The sequence below is a fragment of the Lacerta agilis genome, chromosome 4 (assembly GCF_009819535.1).
Source record: "Lacerta agilis isolate rLacAgi1 chromosome 4, rLacAgi1.pri, whole genome shotgun sequence".
NCBI classification, from domain to species: domain Eukaryota; kingdom Metazoa; phylum Chordata; class Lepidosauria; order Squamata; family Lacertidae; genus Lacerta; species Lacerta agilis.
Window position 1 is genome coordinate 92,276,804 of NC_046315.1, and position 19,697 is coordinate 92,296,500.

At 40.0% G+C, this 19,697-nt stretch overlaps 1 protein-coding gene across 1 annotated transcript in view; it reads right to left on the minus strand.

Moving 5' to 3' along the window:
* Positions 1 to 19,697, minus strand: part of PIBF1 (progesterone immunomodulatory binding factor 1) — a 73,013-nt gene that overhangs the window by 45,212 nt on the left and 8,104 nt on the right. Inside the window, 5 exon segments of the mRNA XM_033147976.1 lie at positions 8,271 to 8,369; positions 14,489 to 14,614; positions 15,463 to 15,644; positions 17,595 to 17,703; positions 18,506 to 18,639. Coding sequence (XP_033003867.1) covers positions 8,271 to 8,369; positions 14,489 to 14,614; positions 15,463 to 15,644; positions 17,595 to 17,703; positions 18,506 to 18,639 — 650 coding nt within the window.

Below are 19,697 nucleotides of genomic sequence, written 5' to 3' on the forward strand. Positions count from 1 at the left end.
TCCAGTCGGGTCCGACTCTGGGGTTGCGGCGCTCATCTCACGTTACTAGCTGAGGGAGTCGGCGTACAGCTTCTGGGTCATGTGGCCAGGATGACTAAGCCATTCTGGCGAACCAGAGCAGCGCACGGAGACGCCGTTTACTTTCCCGCCAGAGCAGTACCTATTTATCTACTTGCAATTTGACGTGCTTTCGAACTGCTAGGTGGGCAGGAGCTGGGACCCTGCAACAGGAGCTCACCCCGTCGCAGGGATTCGAACTGCCAACCTTCTGATCAGCAAGCCCTAGGCTCTGTGGTTTAACCCACAGCGCCACCCGCTTCCATGTATTGTCCTAATCAAAGGATTAAATCAAGAATGGTATAGAATACTGAAGAAGTCCAGTAGCAGCACAGATGAAAAATACACTAAAAGGTAGCCCAGCAAAGAAAGCAATATAATCAGAAGATTAACCTAAATAATAGGGAATAATACATAAGAATATGTAGAAACTGAGTGGTATCCTGCTAAATGGTTCCACTAGCACAAGTACTTTTAGTTGCATAATGGAATTTCTCTACCTTCTCTTCTTCTCATGTGCACCCCCTAAATCTGTTCCAGAAGGCTAAAAGACCCCATAGCAGATTTAGAGGGTACATGGGGACATTCCATTGTGTAGTGACAGGTAAAAGTCCTTGTGCTAGCAGAACTATTTAGCTGTATACTGCCCTATGTTCAAAAATATATACTGTATGCTCACAACTTGAGGTTAACTTTTAAAATTTTAAGTGCTCCAGTTAGTTTTACCACGAGGGTAGGATATAACTATCTTGTGTCTTTTACTGATTTATTATCTGAATCAATCAATAATTAAATAAATAAATCACCAAGACTGTTTTTAACCAGCAAGTCACACACATTTCTGTGGTTGGGCAGGCATATTTCATTCATCTATGTCTCCTTAGGCTCAGAAGTAAATTGAGCTTCAACAGTCTTATTTTCAAACATATTTTTTTTTTGGCAAATGTTGAAGAAACAGGCACATTAGCTAGAAACACCATAACCGCTTTCCAATTTAGTCATTTTAAAATCATGGGATACTCACAGGTCCTGCAATATCACAAGACGTACAACCTGGTATCTACTGAAATCATCTTGTTTCCACTCTGGTTAATTAGAGAGCCACCCAAACTCTTTCTGAAGTTGTAAATTATTAAGTTTTGAAATGTCCATCTGTACATGTTAAAATATGTATTTTAAAATGAAGATAAAACACTTCAAGTTCCAACTGTGTCTTTTGCCATTAGAAGAACAATCCACCACAGTTTATCCTAGATCAGAACACATTTTTCCTTAAAAAATAAAAACGAAAACCCCCCTAATTAAGGGTCTGTCTGTCTGTAGTATGCAATGCTAGTACTATTCAGGAGTAGAGCCACTGAAGTTAATGGAGATGGCTAACTTAGGTTCATTTAATTTCAATTTCTCTACTTTCGAGTAGGACTTAGCTGGATACAGCCAAATACAGGTACCGGTAACTCTGCCCTCCCTTTTTGCACCTCTGTTAAGATGGCTAATCTGTTTCAAGATTGCTGAGCCTGCCTATGCAGAAGCATGCGTCAGATTTAGAAGGTACTGGTTTTAACAATGTGCTTGGTGTTGGTGCCCAATTGAATAGCCACCAAAGATAATATTGGCGAGTCTCCAACTTCTAAGTTAACATACATTATATGAGGGGGATCTTCCCTGTGCAAAACATTCTGCAAAGGAGACCATTCTGCAGGTGCCATAGCAATCAGATATCACCAGGAGAGAGCCCTCTCAATACAGACACACCAAACATGGAACTCTCTCTCTAGAGCTGCTTATCTGGTGCCTAGCATGAAAAGTTTTAAATGTCAGCCATTTGCACACACATTTAGTTGATTTTAGCCATTTCGCTGAAGAATTGATGCTTTTGAATTATGGTGCTGGAGGAGACTCTTGAGAGTCCCATGGACTGCAAGAAGATCAAACCTATCCATTCTCAAGGAAATCAGCCCTGAGTGCTCACTAGAAGGACAGATCCTGAAGTTGAGGCTCCAATACTTTGGCCACCTCATGAGAAGAGAAGACTCCCTGGAAAAGACCCTGATGTTGGGAAAGATGGAGGGCACAAGGAGAAGGGGACGACAGAGGATGAGATGGTTGGACAGTGTTCTCGAAGCTACTAACATGAGTTTGGCCAAACTGCGAGAGGCAGTGAAGGATAGGCGTGCCTGGCGTGCTCTGGTCCATGGGGTCACGAAGAGTCAGACACGACTGAACAACAACAGCCATTTGATGCCATGTTGATGCTGTCCCCTTCATTGTTTTACTATCTTTTTCTCTAAGCCACTTTGAAAACTGATTTGAAATTACAGGAGGGGAGGGGGTGAGTTAAATAAATATAATAAATAAATGCTTCCTCTTATTTTTTTATATAGGTCAAGTTTTTGCCCCATTGCTTTTTAATAAGCCTTTGTTTTTCTTTTTAAAATAGCAGTTGGTGAAGCTTGCCTTGGATTATTCAAAAGCCAAGGCCAAAAGATCAACCCTCTGGATTCTAAGCTCAGTCTTTAGAGAGGAAGTGTTAAACACTACTCTGTTAAAGAAGAGGGATGCAAAGACTTTATGCCAAATCCTGGTACTGCTGCATTTTGGGTTCTTTGTCCATCTGTATGTATGTGTTGCCAAAGCGGTAGCTACTCTGAATCAGAAGCCAATGTGAAAGCAATTAAAATCTTAAGCAATTAAAAACAACAACAACCCATGGCAGTGCTAGGGAGTTCTGAGTGCAGAAAACACATCTTTGAATTTGCGACAGTGTGACTTCCAAGTCTCCCAAGATACACAGTACTTACATGGACATTTTCTCAAGTCAGTTTTCCTTACTGTCAAGGGCAAAAACCCCCGCAAAGGGAGGCACGGACAGCTTTATTTGTGGAGATATTTTCCACACATGTTGCCCAAAGAAATTGTTAAAGCAAAACCACAACAAAGCAAAGCAACAGGTTCCAGCTACAGACACTAGACATTGAGGCGAAGCAAGGCCAGAGATTGATGCTCCTTCTATACTATTACCGAAAATTTCTATGCTTTAGAATTTAGATCAATGCATTCATGTCCCATTAATAATAGTTAAAAGGGTCTCTTTCTGTCAAAAAGTCAAATGCCACTTTATCGTAGAATGAAGGTAGGATAGCTGGCAGGTATCACTATTTTCAGACTGCATGGATTTTTCTTTAACTTTTAGATTCAGGATCAGACTGATTCACAAATAAATGGAGGCTTGTGAAGAGAGTTAAAGAGTGCATCTCCTGCAATAGTTAGTACGCAGGCTGAGACCCTACCTGCCCGTGGACTGTCTCGCTAGTGTGGTGCATGCTCTGGTTATCTCCCGCTTGAACTACTGCAATGTGTTCTATGTGGGGCTGCCTTTGAAGGTGACCCAGAAACTATAACTAATCCAGAATGTGGCAGCTAGACTGGTGACTGGGAGTGGCCGCCGAGAACACATAACACCGGTCTTGGTACATTGGCTCCCAGTACATTTCCGAGCACAATTCAAAGTGTTGGTGCCAATCTTTAAAGCCCTAAATGGCCTCGGCCCAGTGTACTTCAAGGAGCGTCTCTACCCCCATCGTACTGCCCAGACACTGAGGTCCAGTTCCAATGAACTTCTGGCAGTTCCCTCACTGCGAGAAATGAAGTTACAGGGAAGCAGGCAGAGGGCCTTCTCGATGGTGGTGCCTGCCCTGTGGAACGCCCTCCCATCAGATGTCAAGGAAATAAGCAACTATCTGCTCCTGCCCACCTAGCAGTTCGAAAGCACGCCAAAGTGCAAGTAGATAATAGGTACCGCTCCAGCAGGAAGGTAAATGGCGTTTCCGTGCACTGCCCTGGTTCGCCAAAAGCAGTTTAGTCATGCTGGCCACATGACCCGGAAGCTGTACGCCGGCTCCATCGGCCAGTAACCCAAGATGAGCGCTGCAACCCCAGAGTCGGACACGACTGGACCTAATGGTCAGGGGTCCCTTTACTTTTAAGGACCCCCCGGAACGAATTAAGTTCGTATCCGGAGGATCCACTGTGTTTTGAAGTTCTAAGAAGATATTCCATATGACAATGCTACACATTTTTGATGGGCTCTGTGATGCATTTGTAACCTATAAAGTATACATGTTTAAATGCATAGCTACAGTTGAACACACATTGTGGCGCTTGAAAGCTCATGAAGTGGTCAACAGCTTGGATTGAAACATGTTTAGTGCATGCAGGACCGCACTTCCAGTTGCACAAAGGAGGAAGGGTCCATGATTTACACCAGATTTCCCATCCATCTGCAGCCCTCTGTGCCATACCTTGCTCAAGAGTCTCCCAATGCCAGGATTGCCTTTTTGGGGTCGTTCTGGGCTAGTATGTTTCCTATTAATGATTTGCTGGCTAACAATTTATTTTTCTTAATTATAGTGTTTGCCTTACTTTGCCTTACATCAAGAAAGTTTTTCCTACTCTGGAACTTGTGATCCACCTTAAGCAATAGTTTTTTGCAATTGCATAAGCACAGAGAAAACAGCTTTTCAGGCTGATGTAAGCGATCAATTGCTTCAGAAAAAGACAAGATTCTGTAACTAAGATTAGCAGATTTTTAGATCTATGTTTGAGTTTTAAAATAGGCAGAGTTACTGTTTAAATATGGTGCTAATTTTGTTTCTGTTTTATAAACAGGTATTGGACTAAGAAACTGATTTAATAGTCACCAGAATAAAGTTATAATAATTGCACTGACTAGAAAATTAGGTGTTAGTTACACTCTTCATCACACGGTTTGCCAGAGGCATTTCTTAACTGCCAGTCAGGCTAGGCAACATTCCATATACTTTGCATAACCAAATATGTTTGGAAGTTTCAGATTATACAAACACTGGTAACTAGGGCTTGGTTAGCAACAATACAATTTTGTCTTTTTGATCAGTCCTGAACATCCCAAGTACCGGTATGGGCTCATACAAAGAAATGTTATTTATTGATTTGGCAGCATATTACATCCGATTACATCCAATCCTGTTGAATCAGGATGGCTTCAAATAATTAACACTTCCTTTCCCTTTGGTTCTGCCTCTCTCCCCTCCATATCTTCCACAGATCTGTTTCAGTGTATCTGAAGAAGTGTGCATGCACACGAAAGCTCATGCCAAGAACAAACTTAGTTGGTCTCTAAGGTACTACTGGAAGGATTTTTATTTATTTTTTATTTTGTTTTGACTATGGCAGACCAACACGGCTACCTACCTGTAACTGTCCTATATGGGACATCCTACATGGAAGCAGGTAAGGGTGGGGCTTGGCTGAAAGTTGCACCACAGGCACTATTAATTGATAGTGCCTGAAAAGCCTCTTGCATGCTGCTCCCTAAGGGCTTTGTGAACGTAAAGTGCAGAGCTCACAAAGCACTTTGAACTGCACTTCCCAAACACCTGACAGCTGGTTTATTGAGCAGTGCTTTGCAAATGCAAAACACTCAACGAGCTGCTGAGTGTTTGGGAGGTGCTGAGCAAAGGGCTTTTATGCTCAGCACCAAGCACAGGACTTGAAAACCTCCTTGCACAGCTCCTCCCAAGTGCCCAGCAACCAGTGCATTGTTCGACATTTGGGAAGCGCTATGCAAAGTGGGTTAAATCACCTGACATTATGGTGATTGACAGGTGGTGATTTCACTCAGAGTAGGCCCATTGAAATTAATTAGCATTATCTACGCTGAAGAAAACTTAATGGTATACACTCCCTTGAAAGCAGCAGGTGGCAGAAGCAGGAACCAGAGCAGTTAGTTTTTTTTTTAAAAAAAAAAAGATTTGTTTCACAAATACTCAGAGTTTACCCATTTCAATAGGCCTACTCAAGAGTATGATTTAGATATCACTCATGGTAATTTTGAAAGCACCACATGCTTAAAATGTTTCCAAAGTGGTATTTGCTCATGCAATGTGGCTTCTCCTTCCTCTTCACTCCCCTGCAGCCAGCTCACTGGTCAGATTTGTTTGTTTGTTTGTGTCTTAACTTCTTAACTTCTAGAAGTTAAGAGGTATGAGATATTAATAATTTTGTTGTTGTTAGAAAATAGAATAGAATTGTAAGATTTTGGAAGTTACAAAAAAGGTATTCACAAGGGACGCAGGAGTAGGAGACAGGAGGAAGTCCCACCAGGATGTGAGGAAGTATCATTCAAGAAAAGTAATAAGTTGTTGTTTTTGTTGTGTTTTTATGTTTGTTGTTATTGTAGTTATGTTTTTTCTTTATGTATGTTTTTGGTTAAAAATTTAGTAAATATTAATTTAAAAAATAACAAAAAAAAAGATTTGTGTGTGTGTGTGTGTACGCAGGTTAAGGGTGCTGGAAGAGGGAAAGGAGAAAGTGGAAGTCGTGATGCGCCAGGGGATTTCTATTGTGCAACTGTGTGGTCATTGATGTCAACCACTGTTTGCTAACTTGTTTCATTTTCCCCAGACATTAGAGCATAGCTATCCCAAAGACCCATGATCATGTGGGAGTGAGATATGGTTGATAAAAGTCAGCAATAATACAAAGTTAATCCAGAAATGTTTTGTTTAATGATAAAACGACTACTGAATTTTTTTAATGAACAATTTACTAAAACCAACGTATAAGCATGTTTCCCAGAAATGCTGATTTCAAGTAAAGTTTAATAATATGTTAACAACCTTAAATGTCATTGTAAGGTCCTTGGATGGTTGCTCATGAGTAACCAGGCAAAACTCCAGCCGTTCCTTTACTTTTATTGTGCATACTATGTACAGTGCAGAGCTTAAAAGTTCATGTCTGTATCAACCATCTGCAGAATCCGGGAGTGGCCGCTTCTGGTTCTGACCCCAACGTAAGAGCTTCGGTAGACGAAATCCCAGCCTCCCCTCTTTTCGTTTCACCCCTCTCTGCATTTGGGGCGACAGAAATGGCGTGTCTCTCTCCTCTCCCTCTGCGAGAGGGGAGTGCAGGGTCTCTCCAACATCCCCAGAGCCTCGGCTCTCAGTTCCCTGGGCTGCCTCCCCCTCCCTACTGGAGTCATCACTGTCTCCCCTGCTGGAAGAGGAGGTGCTACTGGTCAGGTGGGACTGAGGTTTTCTGTAGCATCCCAAGAGCCCTTCCACCACCCTGCGCTGAACCTGGGACAATCCCCTGACAGTCATAATTTTATTTTGACCTAATTCAGTTGAGACACCATAATCCTTAATTTATACTCTTTACTGCTTTATATGCAAGAAATCAAACAGGACATGTTACACTTTAGAAAGAGACCAGAGACCAAAAACATATGTGTATATATTCTTTAAAAAAGAAACGTAGATATAAAAAGCTTTCACATAAGCACAAAACTGTCATTAACACCTGCCATAAAATTTCAAAATGGATTTACTTTCACATCAAAAGCCAAGTGATGTTAGTCAGTAATAAAAGATGCTACCCTTTTATGTCACCACTTGCAGTCTTATGAAAATCTCATGACAAATATGAAAATGACCGACAATAAACCAAGACTGTCTGCCAAGTTCTTTCTCAAGAGAAGTGTTCAATAGCGTGACTGCTGTGTCAAAAGCTGTAGCACAGATTTTGTTGTAACACTGATATAACAGCCTTATGAAAGAAGCAATAACTGACTTCTGACTTCCTATCTGGTAAGAATTTCCAGCTGGCAAGCTGAGTGAGAAAAGGGGCTCTAAGGTTGAAGGAGCTAAGAACAGGGAGCCATGAGGTTGAATGACTAAAAGAATGGGACAGAGACAGCAGTTAACTACCTAAAAAAGGTTGTTATGCAGACAAATTAACATTTGTAGTGCAGAATGTCCATATTGCCAATAAACAGAATGTTCCAAAGCTTAGCACCGAGAGCCAAAGGAAATCTCTAATCTTTGCTAATGGATTCAAGATGCCAATAAAGACAACAACTACCAAACTACAGTTCAGGCAAATATACATTCGTTGGGAAGTTTACTTTTTTCTGCTAAATTTTCAAATGGTTTACTAGAAACTTGGCTTTTCTAATTCTTCGCTCCCAATAACAATTTACACTAGGTCTTTTAGCTTATCAGAGATCTAAATATGACAGCCTGGACAGGGTGAAAGGAGAAGCTCAAACTGTCAAGCAAAGTGACACCTCTGAACAAGTAGTTTGAAACCAGAAGCCTCAACTTTATTTGTACAAATGTTTAAGTCTCTTTTTAAATAAATGTGAAAGGAAAAAGAAAGGTGAACATACTTACTGTTCTAAAAGCTGCTCATGTTTTCCTAAAGCATCTCTTTCACCTGCAATAGCTCTCTCTCTTTCAGTCACAGCATTATCTCTGGCTTCCCTTAAATTTCTGAAATTCAAAAGTGTTTCAGAGTAAATGTTCCTTTTATTCTCTAGTATATTTTCACAAGTAAGTTATGGTACTAACATAGTTTTTGTGTAACTGAACTCCAACAGGAGAAAATCCGGTTATGTGCATACGTTTTTCTTTCCAAGCTTCATTGACCAATTCCCTCAAAATTTCATAGAAACATGTGTATGTATATAGATAGAATACTAGCTTATTAATTCCATTTATGAATCGCTTCCTATGAAATATCTCAAAAAGATTAACAACACCATCAACAATAAAAACCATACAACTTCATTACTTACATAAAAACCAATTCCAATCTAATGCAGATACAAACTGGGATTAAAGATCTCCATTTAGAAGGCTTGTTGAAATGGTAGGTGAAATAGCAACAGATTTGTCAGAGAATAGAACTTTGCAGGGGTGTAGGAAAGGAAACTCACAAAGAACTCAGGGACAGGGAAGCAATGATATTCTGGTAGTAGTAACTGGAAAGACCTAGCATCTAAAAGCTGAGAAGCAGAATGGTAAGATGTTCAAGACAAGACAAGTTAACATCGGGGAACTATAGCAATAAAGGATAGAGGATAGATAGGAAGTACCTGGAGGAAGGCTATATGAAAAAGGGAAATGGTAAAATAGTTGGAAACTGTGGGAAAGAAGGGTGGAGAGAAACCACAAACAGGGTCTAGCAAGCGTACCGTGAAATCAAAAGTGGGCAAAGGAGACCAAAGAGATGGATTTGGTCCCAAGTCACAATGTGGAATTGCTGTGCAGATCAAATCCTTGTCCATCTAGGCTAGCGTTTTCTTGCCAGGGTATGAAAGAAACCACCCCCTTCTGTTTTCTGTAGTCAAATGTGTGTGTTTGTGTGTAATATATATGCAGGTTCCATTTACCTAACATAGTTAGTATCAACTGATAATACACTGATATCATACACTAATATATTTTTAAACCACCCAAGGTAGGGATCATTACCACATTTTCCTCAAGTCCTTGCTGGAACAACTCTAACCAGACAGGCAGATACGGTAGACAACTTCAATCTATACTGTACAAAATATGGCATATGACCTATGATATAAAAATCCTTGTACAGGAAGACAATGCCTTTTTTCTTTAAATGAATCCACATATAACAGGTACTTCCTTTTATATACTATATATTTATTAGGGCTGACTTGGAATTGGGTGTGTGTGTGAATTTTAGACATTTTTATGGACCTGATATTGTATGGTATTCTGGATTGCATATTTCAGTGCAGTGGCACCTGCCCTGTGGAGCACACTTGCCACTGAGGTCATACTGGCAACCGACATAGGTTGTTAAGCATCCAAAAAAATATAAACAATTTTTCTAGACAGTATAAACAATTAGGCGTTTTTGCTTTGTTTAGAATTGTGGTATTTATTTTAATGTATACCACTGTGGTATCATTTTTGGTGTTTAGAGGCTTATACCCTTGCCTGATAACTAAATAACCCCCCCCCCAAGAGTAGGTAATAATAATACAATTGCAATCCCCTTACTCAGATGCCAGCTAGACTAATATTCTGAGTCTATAGTGCTGATTGGTTGAAACTGGCTACGTGATAACATCACTGGAGGCAACTTGAATCTTCTACCCTCGGGCAGGAGATACAGAAGTATAATCAGCCATACCAACAGGCAAAAAAATAGTTTCTATCCATGGGCTGTTAGGCTGTTGAACAGAAAATAAAGTGCAACTGACTTGCAAGGTGGTGTGTTGAGCGATAAGCACACAGACTGCAATGAGATTGAGGTTTTCTTTGGGGGGGAGGCTTGTTTAATTTCATTGTACACAGGTTGTACATTGAAAATAAAGGTATTATTATTATTATTATTATTATTATTAAGTCTAATTCAGAGTGAGGGCAATGCAATTCAGGATGAATTACCCTCACTCTGAATAAACGTCTCTTGTTTTCCATGATGCCATCACATTGCCAAATCTGATTGGCTGATTGAAGAACATACTGTTCCCAGAACGAAGGCTGAAATGTTAAAACTTATCAAAGCTACTGAAAAACCCCTTTCATGATAAAATATTTGTATCACAGCCCCTACTATTTTCAGTTCTTCCTAATTTGAGACCTAAACTTTGTTAAGGCATAGCTCCTATATTAAATTTATGCTCATAATATCAAATATTCACCCATTTTATGAATATGGGTTTTAACATGGCAGTTGTACAGAGATTTCACCTTTGAAGTTTCATTGTTTCTTTTGAGAAGGAGAAATGCTGCATTAACAATTACTATTTTTAGATCAAAAAGCAGCTCTCATTTAGCTATAAGGCTTTGAAGCTTGAAACACTAGGCTCAATTCTCACATTACTTTTTGATGTGGATGCTGCTTCACAAAGTGACTTTACCATATCATTGTCATGTGGTAAATATTTCATGTGAATGCTGTTTATTCTGATGTTGTATGCTAGATGTCATCGTGTAAAATAATAATCAAATGAAACATTTCATGACAATTATGTTTTAGATCCACCTTCTCAATTCTGGCATCTCCCAGAAGTTTTCTTGCATCATCCCTGACCACTGGCCATGATTGAGGGGGGGAGTTCAACTTTATCCCTCACACCTCCTCAGTGATTTTACTTATTAACATCCCTTGCCTATAAAACAGGATATTTAAAAGCGGTGCTGATTTATGTAACTACTACAAGATGAAAAATTCAGACTCTGTTGCCTTATCTATTCACCAATATACAAATGTTGTACAGGCCTTCAAATACCATTTCTTGAGAAGAATTTTCCTAACAATTTACCATTTTTAAGTGGTCTGTATCTAAAAAATAAAATAAAATAAATTCTCTGAGGAATACATTTTATGGTCAAAAGTTATAGACGGTTAGGTCTGTTTTTACTTTCTTTGACTGAGCAAATGGTGTGTGCTCATCTGCCAAATAATAATGGGAAAACTACAACTAAGCCAGTGAACAACAGCAACAAGAAACAGGGAAACTAAAAACAAAACACAAAGGGATTCAAAAATATCAACAGAGAGACAATTGGGGAACACTTTCCATTGTGATAATGCCGATTCATAGTTCCAGCAACAAACAAACAAACAAACAAACAAACAAAGCAGAGTTAGACATGACGAAACAAGCCAATATGTATCCTCCAGGCCACTTCAGGTGCATTTGTGTAAATTTTTATGTGTACACCCTACTCTGAGTCTTATTAGGATTGATTCACACATCACATTTTATAAGTGTACACTTTAAAATATTTCAAATGCATACAAAGTAACATTGAATGCAAGTTATTTGCAAACATGTAACACTCAGTAGTGTCAAATCTAGGTTTGCTGTTTTGTAATGTGCATAATGGCTGAAGGCAACATTTATAAGCCCAGAGGCATCTTCAAGAACATTGCAAGGGATGTTATAACAATCCCTTGAGAGAAATTTGCTTTGCCTCAAACCAGAAAAAGGGATCTTATATTATCCTTGGAAAAGGATCTAATACATATGGCTTTATGTCAGCAAAACATTCTGTATCTTCCACAAATATATGTAATGCTTAGATGCTAAGGACACAAACTTTCTGGGTCCCTCCTTCTTTCCTCAAAAAGCAGTGAGCTTTTTCTCTTGCCTTCCTGTAATCATTTTGCCCATTTATTTTTCAGCAGCAGCATGATGTTGAGTGTTTTGCATAGGTTTTATGAACATATGAAGCTGCCTTATACTGTACCGAGTTACATCATTACGTAATCTTGCCCAGTCAAGTCTACTTTAACTGGTGACAGTATGGTGGGTTGAGTGTAAATAAGGATTTCCCCATCTATTCAGATATTAGATGCTGACTGTCCTGAGACTGGCTGAAAAGGTAACACAGGCCTGTCGGAAATGGCTTACAAAATGATACAAAGTGAAATATTACTTTAGCTGGGAATACTGTTTGCAAGGGATTTATTCTAGCTATTCTTGCAGAAGCTATAGTTGCAAACACTTTTTTTTTAAAGATCATGCCCTGATCAAATGATTCCTGCAGCTTCTAAAGGAGTTGAAGACTCTTCTGCTACATCCTTGAACTGATATGTAAAGATAACAGCTACTTTCTCAAGAGCATGTTCTTTTTTTGGTACTGAAGTGCAGCTCAGCTTATGCCAATAGATACGTTGTTTTCAATGCAGCAAACTAACACAACAACCCTCCTGGAATATACCTTATTTGTGAACTGTTGTTCCTTGAGTTGACTTCTTCCTGCGAGCTCATGTATGTAATTTGAAAGTCTGTATGAAAGTCACCTCATTATTTCAAAACTGGTGCTGGAAATGGGACTGCTAGTCTTACCTGAAAGGTGTTTCTGACTGGGCGCTAAGATGCCTACAAGTGGGATTGTGTTCCTCCTAGCATTCAAAAGCAGGAAGCATTGTCACTCCAAAGGAGTTGTTCTGTCTCCCTCCTTTGGAGTCAGTTTCCTGCTTGAAGCAGATCTTTCAAACACCATATCCTGTTCTAAAATGTGTCTATGTAAATGCAACTCACAGTTTTCAATCACATTTGTTTTCCAGTTAGCAGGTTTAGGAATGGTGTGTAAGAGTTGAACAACTATAGTGTGGCAGCTTTGATAGTCACTTCAGAGGCCTACAAGCAGAACCTGATTTGAGTTTCATAACATGATACAAATTTTCAAAGGACATAAGTACATTAAACAACAGAAAACGTGTGCAAGTTTAAGAACAGAAATATAATGATTCACTGACTTACCGCACCCTTTTTCTCCCAACAGGGATAAAAATAAAGCATTGTTTTCAAGATTCTTATTCACAAATGTTCTTTTATATCATAAAGACATTCAGGAATTGGCAGTAAAGAAACCATAACTTCAAGATGAAGAACAAAATTTATGCCAACTGGTTCCAGACCAATATTTTTTAGCTATTTTGCATGCAAACATTTTTACATCTGTCAAACCTCCATAAACAAACAGACCTTAAAGCTGTTTTATGTAACACAATACAAGTCTGTACATGGGAAGCAAAGCTTTCTGTTAACCCCAGTGATGCAATTAGTAGTTGGTATAATTTACCTGACTGGTGGTAGAGAAGGAGAAGGGAAATGAGGACTAAATACTACATATCAGTTCTTTAGCTTTCACAAGTCAACACAAGGCTATTTAAAACCTAAAACTTCATTCCATGCAAATGCAGTTGATTGCACAAACCTGTTGCTTTCTCTCTGCATTACTACCTGTCATAATTTGTATGTTCATATTTCAGGAACCATGCACACACATAAGAACCTGATTATTATATAGAAGAGTTTGATCATATTCAGTGGCGGAGCTTCATGCTCCGGCACCGGGAGTGAGAAGCAGGCGGTGGCGGGGCTGGCGTGCGTTCTGGGGGTGTGGCGTGCAGTGCGGGTGGGGGGGCAGCCAAGATGGAACCCTACCGGGATCGCGCTGCCCAGGGCACCCCGCCCCCTACGCCCCGCCCTTCCTACACCAGTGATCATATTCTCTCATAGAGGCAGCACCATGTTCTGAACTAAATTTCCATTAGCTCTGCCACCACTGTCAAAAAGAAGGATTTTAGAAAAAGGATTTTGAAGGTAATAAGTAGTGACAGAAAGTAAGACTTCTAAAAATGAGCCAAAGGCTCATTATGGCTTATTAATGATTCAGCATGGTCTGTCTTACACCTGAATGAAACAGAAGGTTGCTTTTGCTATTCCAACTAAAAACATTTTTTTGGTGTGGGAACTGTTGCAGTGTGCCTTGTCATCAGAAATGAGGGTCACGGGAAACAAATCCACATCATAGCCTCTTCCGGGAAAAATAACTGGTGCATTCTAGACCAATGCTGGCACAGAGAGAAGCCATGTTGTTGTTGTTGTTTAGTCGTGTCCAACTCTTTGTGACCCCATGGACCAAAGCACGCCAAGCACTCCTGTCTTCCACTGCCTCCCACAGTTTGGTCAAACTCATGTTGGTAGCTTCGAGAAGCCAAAATGATTAGTAAAAATGAGGATCTAAAATGTGTTTCAGAATTATCAAGCACCAAATGCAAGGTATTTTCCTTCCTTATTTGTTTTTATGTTCCATTATTTCTAAAAGTAGTTACCCACCTGTTTTCACGTTCATACATTTCCTTTGTAGCTGTTCGAAGCTGTTCTATTTCTTGAGATGTCTTCTGCCTTATTTGTTCCAATTCATTATGCAGTTTGTTTTCATATTCTGTTTTATAATGGTCTCTTCATTAAAAAAAGGAAAGCAAGTTAAAAAAAACCTGTAGCTTTCTTTGTATTATCCCTTTTGAGTTGCTTATCACCCAGTAAGATTTATCGAATGGTGGCACCCTCTGAAGAAAATGTGATGTTGGATCTCACCGCCCGAGAAGAATCATTGCTTTTTTACTCCTAGATAAAAAGAACTGCTCTCTGTTATATACGTCTTCCTTTTGACTAATTGCCAACCTGAACCTGAGCTCAGCTACTAGCTAAAACGATAAGAAGAGTTGCCATCCCTTAAGCAGTAGCAGATGCCTGCATATATGTTGTTACCAACTGAACCAATACTTGTTCAGAATTCACAAATATTCCCTTTCATAAATAAGTTATTTTGTATTAATGTTGGTGACATGTTACAGAATTGCAAATAAGTCCACAGGAGCTTCACTACTAACGATGCAAAATAAAACATTATAGTATCACTGATCTTAAGCTACTTGGAGATTTTTTAAAACTAGGGTGGATTGTTTAATCAAAATTTTAAGGCATCATAATAGTCTTAGTTTTAGTAATATAGTGCAACCTGAGGAAAATATTAATAGGCTTAATTTCTGACTGTGTAAATCCTCTAGCAATAATGGATAATTATTGTTATAAGTTTTATAAAGGTCTCACAGCTTCTTTCAGATTTTTCTGTATGTAGAAACTAAAACCTGAGAACACTACAGCAGAATTTGATTTCAACTGATTGGTTCTGGGGAAATCTGATCAACTGACCAAAAACATTATGTTTACTATAAGTTATTTTGTCCTACCCAACAACAGTCTGCTGCAATGAATCATTTGTTGAATGAATTAACAGAACTACGTACCTGGATGTGACATATTTCTCATAAATTTCTTCTCTGGCCTTCTTAGCATCTTCTAGCTGAACCTGAAGCCTTTCAAGACGATCTTCTTCATGAGCACAGCGAACATTAAGCTCCATGTTTTGACGATTGAGGTAATCCTTATCTTTTTGCAGTAAGGTAACAGACTGCTGTAAAGCTGCAACCTTTAAATACAAAATAGGTATGATGAAATCAGGCAGTCTGTAGTACAACCCCCACCTCTCTGGTTAAGAGTTTTTTCTTATTTTATTTAAAAGATTTATAGATGTTAGTCACACTCAGGGTGGATCCACTGAAACTATTGGATGCAAGGTCACTGAGTAGTATTCAACAAAGGTTTACTAAGAGTCGACTCTCTGAAATGAATGAACACAACAAAATGATTCCATTAAATTTAATGGGCCTATTCTGAGTAAAACTTAGTTGACTACCACCCCCTGATTTCAATTGCTCAACTCTGTATGACTTAGTTGAGTACCACTGTGAATATTTATATTTAACAGAGCTTCCAGGGTGGTTTAAGAAAACAAGATGCAATTCTGAATCTCCCCATTGCAATGGATGACACAGTTCTCTTAAGTGAACAACTTAGATTTGCATTTGTACTCATTCCTTGCGCTTTAGGTATATTTGCTGTGGCAGCACACTGTTTATCCCTGCATGCAGTACAATGTAATTTAGATATACAGTGGTACCTTGGTTTACGAACTTAATCTGTTCCGGACGTCCGTTCTTCAGCCAAGGTGTGCTTTCCCATAGCAGCGGGGGACTCAATTTACAAATGGAACATACTCAATAGGAAGCAGAACATGTTCTGCTTCCAAGGCAAAGGTCACAAACCAAAACACCTACTTCTGGGTTTGCAGCATTCTTAATCCAAGTTGTTCATAAACTAAGCTGTTCTTAAACCAAGGTACCACTGTATGACCCATTCCAAGTCTTAAAAAATGTATCATTTATACACAAAATTATATACAAATAATTTGCCTATATACAAATTATTTTCAACATTTATAAATTTTATTATGTTTTACAGTTGAGTGTCTCTTTGTTCTTCCCCTCGCCCACAGGCTTCCCCCCTTGATACATAGATTTCAACAGTGAAATGATGGAATTCAAATAGATTCCTTTGCATCTCCCTTATCCATTCTATAGGAACAGCACTATTTGGTGAATCTCAGTTATTCAAGATATACCAGAAGAAGGAAACACATCCTTCCACTCTCCAAGTTTCCCAATTGTGGTTCTCGGTAGGCACAGAACCTATTAAGTATGACTGCAAAGATGTGACAAAAGAAGAAGGAATCTAAATCATGAACAATGATAACAGTTTAAATACAGATGATACTCCTAAAAGGCAGAATCAAAGAAAGCTACGTGCCAAAGGATGGCAGGTGGAGTTTCAGGCAGTTAATATTTGGAAAGAGATTGGCAAAGAAGGGATGCCTAGCTCATGAACTGGATTAACAAGCAGTTTGTTGTAACATAAAGATCCAAACTCAGTAGACCAGGCATCCCCAAACTCGGCCCTCCAGATGTTTTGAGTCTACAATTCCCATCATCCCTGACCACTGGTCCTGTTAGCAAGGGATGATGGGAGTTGTAGTCCCAAAACATCTGGAGGGCTGAATTTGGGGATGCCTGCAGTAGACTACTCCAGGTATATATCAAATATAAGTGTAAAAGGGGGGGCAAAGAAAATTCTAATTTGGGCCTTTGTACCTTTTGAATAGGAAGGGACGCAGGTGGCCTAGGGCTTACTGATCAGAAGGTCAGCGGTTCGAATCCCCGCGACGGGGTGAGCTCCTGTTGCTCGGTCCCTGCTCCTGCCAACCTAGCAGTTCAAAAGCATGTCAAAGTGCAAGTAAATAGGTACCGCTCCGGCGGGAAGGTAAATGGCGTTTCTGTGCGCTGCTCTGGTTCGCCAGAAGCGGCTCAGTCATGCCGGTCACATGACCCAGAAGCTGTACGCCGGCTCCCTCGGCCTATAGAGCGAGATGAGTGCCGCAACCCCAGAGTCGGACACGACTGGACCTAATGGTCAGGGGTCCCTTTACCTTTACCTTTTGAATAAATGTTTCGGATAATGGTCATATTAGATATGAAGATCTCACCTCTTTTGATAAATCATTTCTTTCTTTGGTTAGTGCTTTGTGTGATACTTCCAATATTTCGTATTTTCTTCGAAGCTCTGAAAAATCATGTTCAAATGCATCACGCTCCCTGTTGGGGGGGGGGAAATGAGGGTACCGTAAAATTATGAACCCCTCAAACTCTTGACTGCTTCTGTAATCTATGCTTCCTGTGCAAATCTAACATCAACAGTCCTTTAGATATGCTTTGATCAGTGGAGCTCAAATTAAGTTACAGTAAGTCTTGTGTACATTAATTTGGACCCTGCTGAGTCCAAGAATCTCATTTTCCTTGCGCTTTCATATAGTTTCACATTGCAAAATACAATGTCATCACTTTCCCATGCTTGTGTACACAGCAACAATCTGCAAAAGCCCTGCAAAGCTCCCTGGTTGATACACTCATTCTCATGTTTGATAGTTCCAAACATGTTTGGTGGTCTCCAAGCAAGTGCCATCCACCATTCTTTGCTAGCTCAAAATAGCCACAATACAAGATTGAGTGGCCATATATACATTACAGGCCCTGAAACTTAGGACCACCATTTCGGCTAACTTGCCTTAGCCTTAGTCCTATGTATCTTCCTGACATGGACACTGACGTCATGCCCTGCTATTGTTCTCTATTTTATCTGTATCATCCAGCACAATTTTACATCCAATGTTTTAACTGTATCTGTAGTATTCTTTGTATAATCGCGCCAGGCCACTGCCTGGTCTTTTACTATGTGCTATGGCCATATGGCTAATGCAATAAATAAATTGAGTGATACAAGACAAGATACTTATTGGAACATTCTCTTTATTCACAGGCACCATTGGATATAACCCATTACCTTTGATCCAAGGCAATATGAGAGCTCCTTCTGTAATTTTCTTTACTACACACTTACCCTTTTACTTTATCGTAATTCTCTTGTCTATAATCGCCTTGATGAATCATTTGCTTTGTATCAGCTAGTTCAAGTGTTAAACGCTGACATCTGACTTCTAGTTCTGACCGACTTCTTCGCTCTGCTTCATAGTTCTGCAAAACAAACACCACACTACTATTTAATGTGAAAATAGAGGCTGGGATTCAGAGAAATATACCATGCACACGAAAATGTTCAGCCACAGCCCTTGGCATTTTTAATTCCCCCCCTTTGATCAATTGTCTTACAAACTCTGTCAGTTTAAAAAGGGGGTTGCCATAGGGGCATGTTGGGGGAACGCAATGCAAGGAACATGAACACACAGCCACACTTGGTTCCAGAAGTTGATACTTTTTTTTTTTCTCTACAAAAAGAGGTGCTGGAACCAAAGTTGTTGAGCTTTGCCAGAACACACAAAAGATGTGCCGGAACTCAGTTCTTGGCTGAAAAAAAGTCCTGGTTCTTCAGACATAGGTTAGAAAGACCATTTTGTTAATTACAAAGACATGAGTGTATTACATTGGATTCAATCTTGAGATAAGGCAGTAGAAAAGCAAGTGGAAAGTGACTTTCCTGTTTTCCTCCCTCAGCTCCCCAAAACCTGCTGAATAAGATATGCTCTGGCATAGGGGGCTGAGCAGGATGGGGAGAATGGGTGAAAATAATTGGGGGGGGGGGAATCAGATGGAGGGACCTTCTGTGGGTGCCACTTTTATTTCCTTTCTTCCTCAGCCGTCTATGCTACAGCCGCCCCACTCTATTGGTTCTCGTGGCCTTGGGAGGAGGCAGGAAATCACCTTTTACCAACACCCTTCTGCCAGTGTTTCTCTGTATCTAATACAGGGGTCAGCAAACTTACCGCGCCTCGGGCCGGTGTCTCCAGCGCCGATCACGCGGCAGGCCATAGGGCGGTGGAGTGTGTGGCCATGCTCATGTGCGCACGCTATTTCCAGCGCACTTCCGGGCCACTTTACTAGCCCTGCATCTGATGTCATATATGATGTCAGCTGCAGGGCAAGTGGGTGTGGCTTGGTTGAAATGGTCTCACAGGTCAAATGCAGAGGAATAAATTTTAGGGATTTGGGGCAAGTGCGTGTGACAGTATTGAACTTAAAAAGTCTGCAACCAGCATTAAAAAAAATCCACTGATGTCACAACACGCTATTTACGC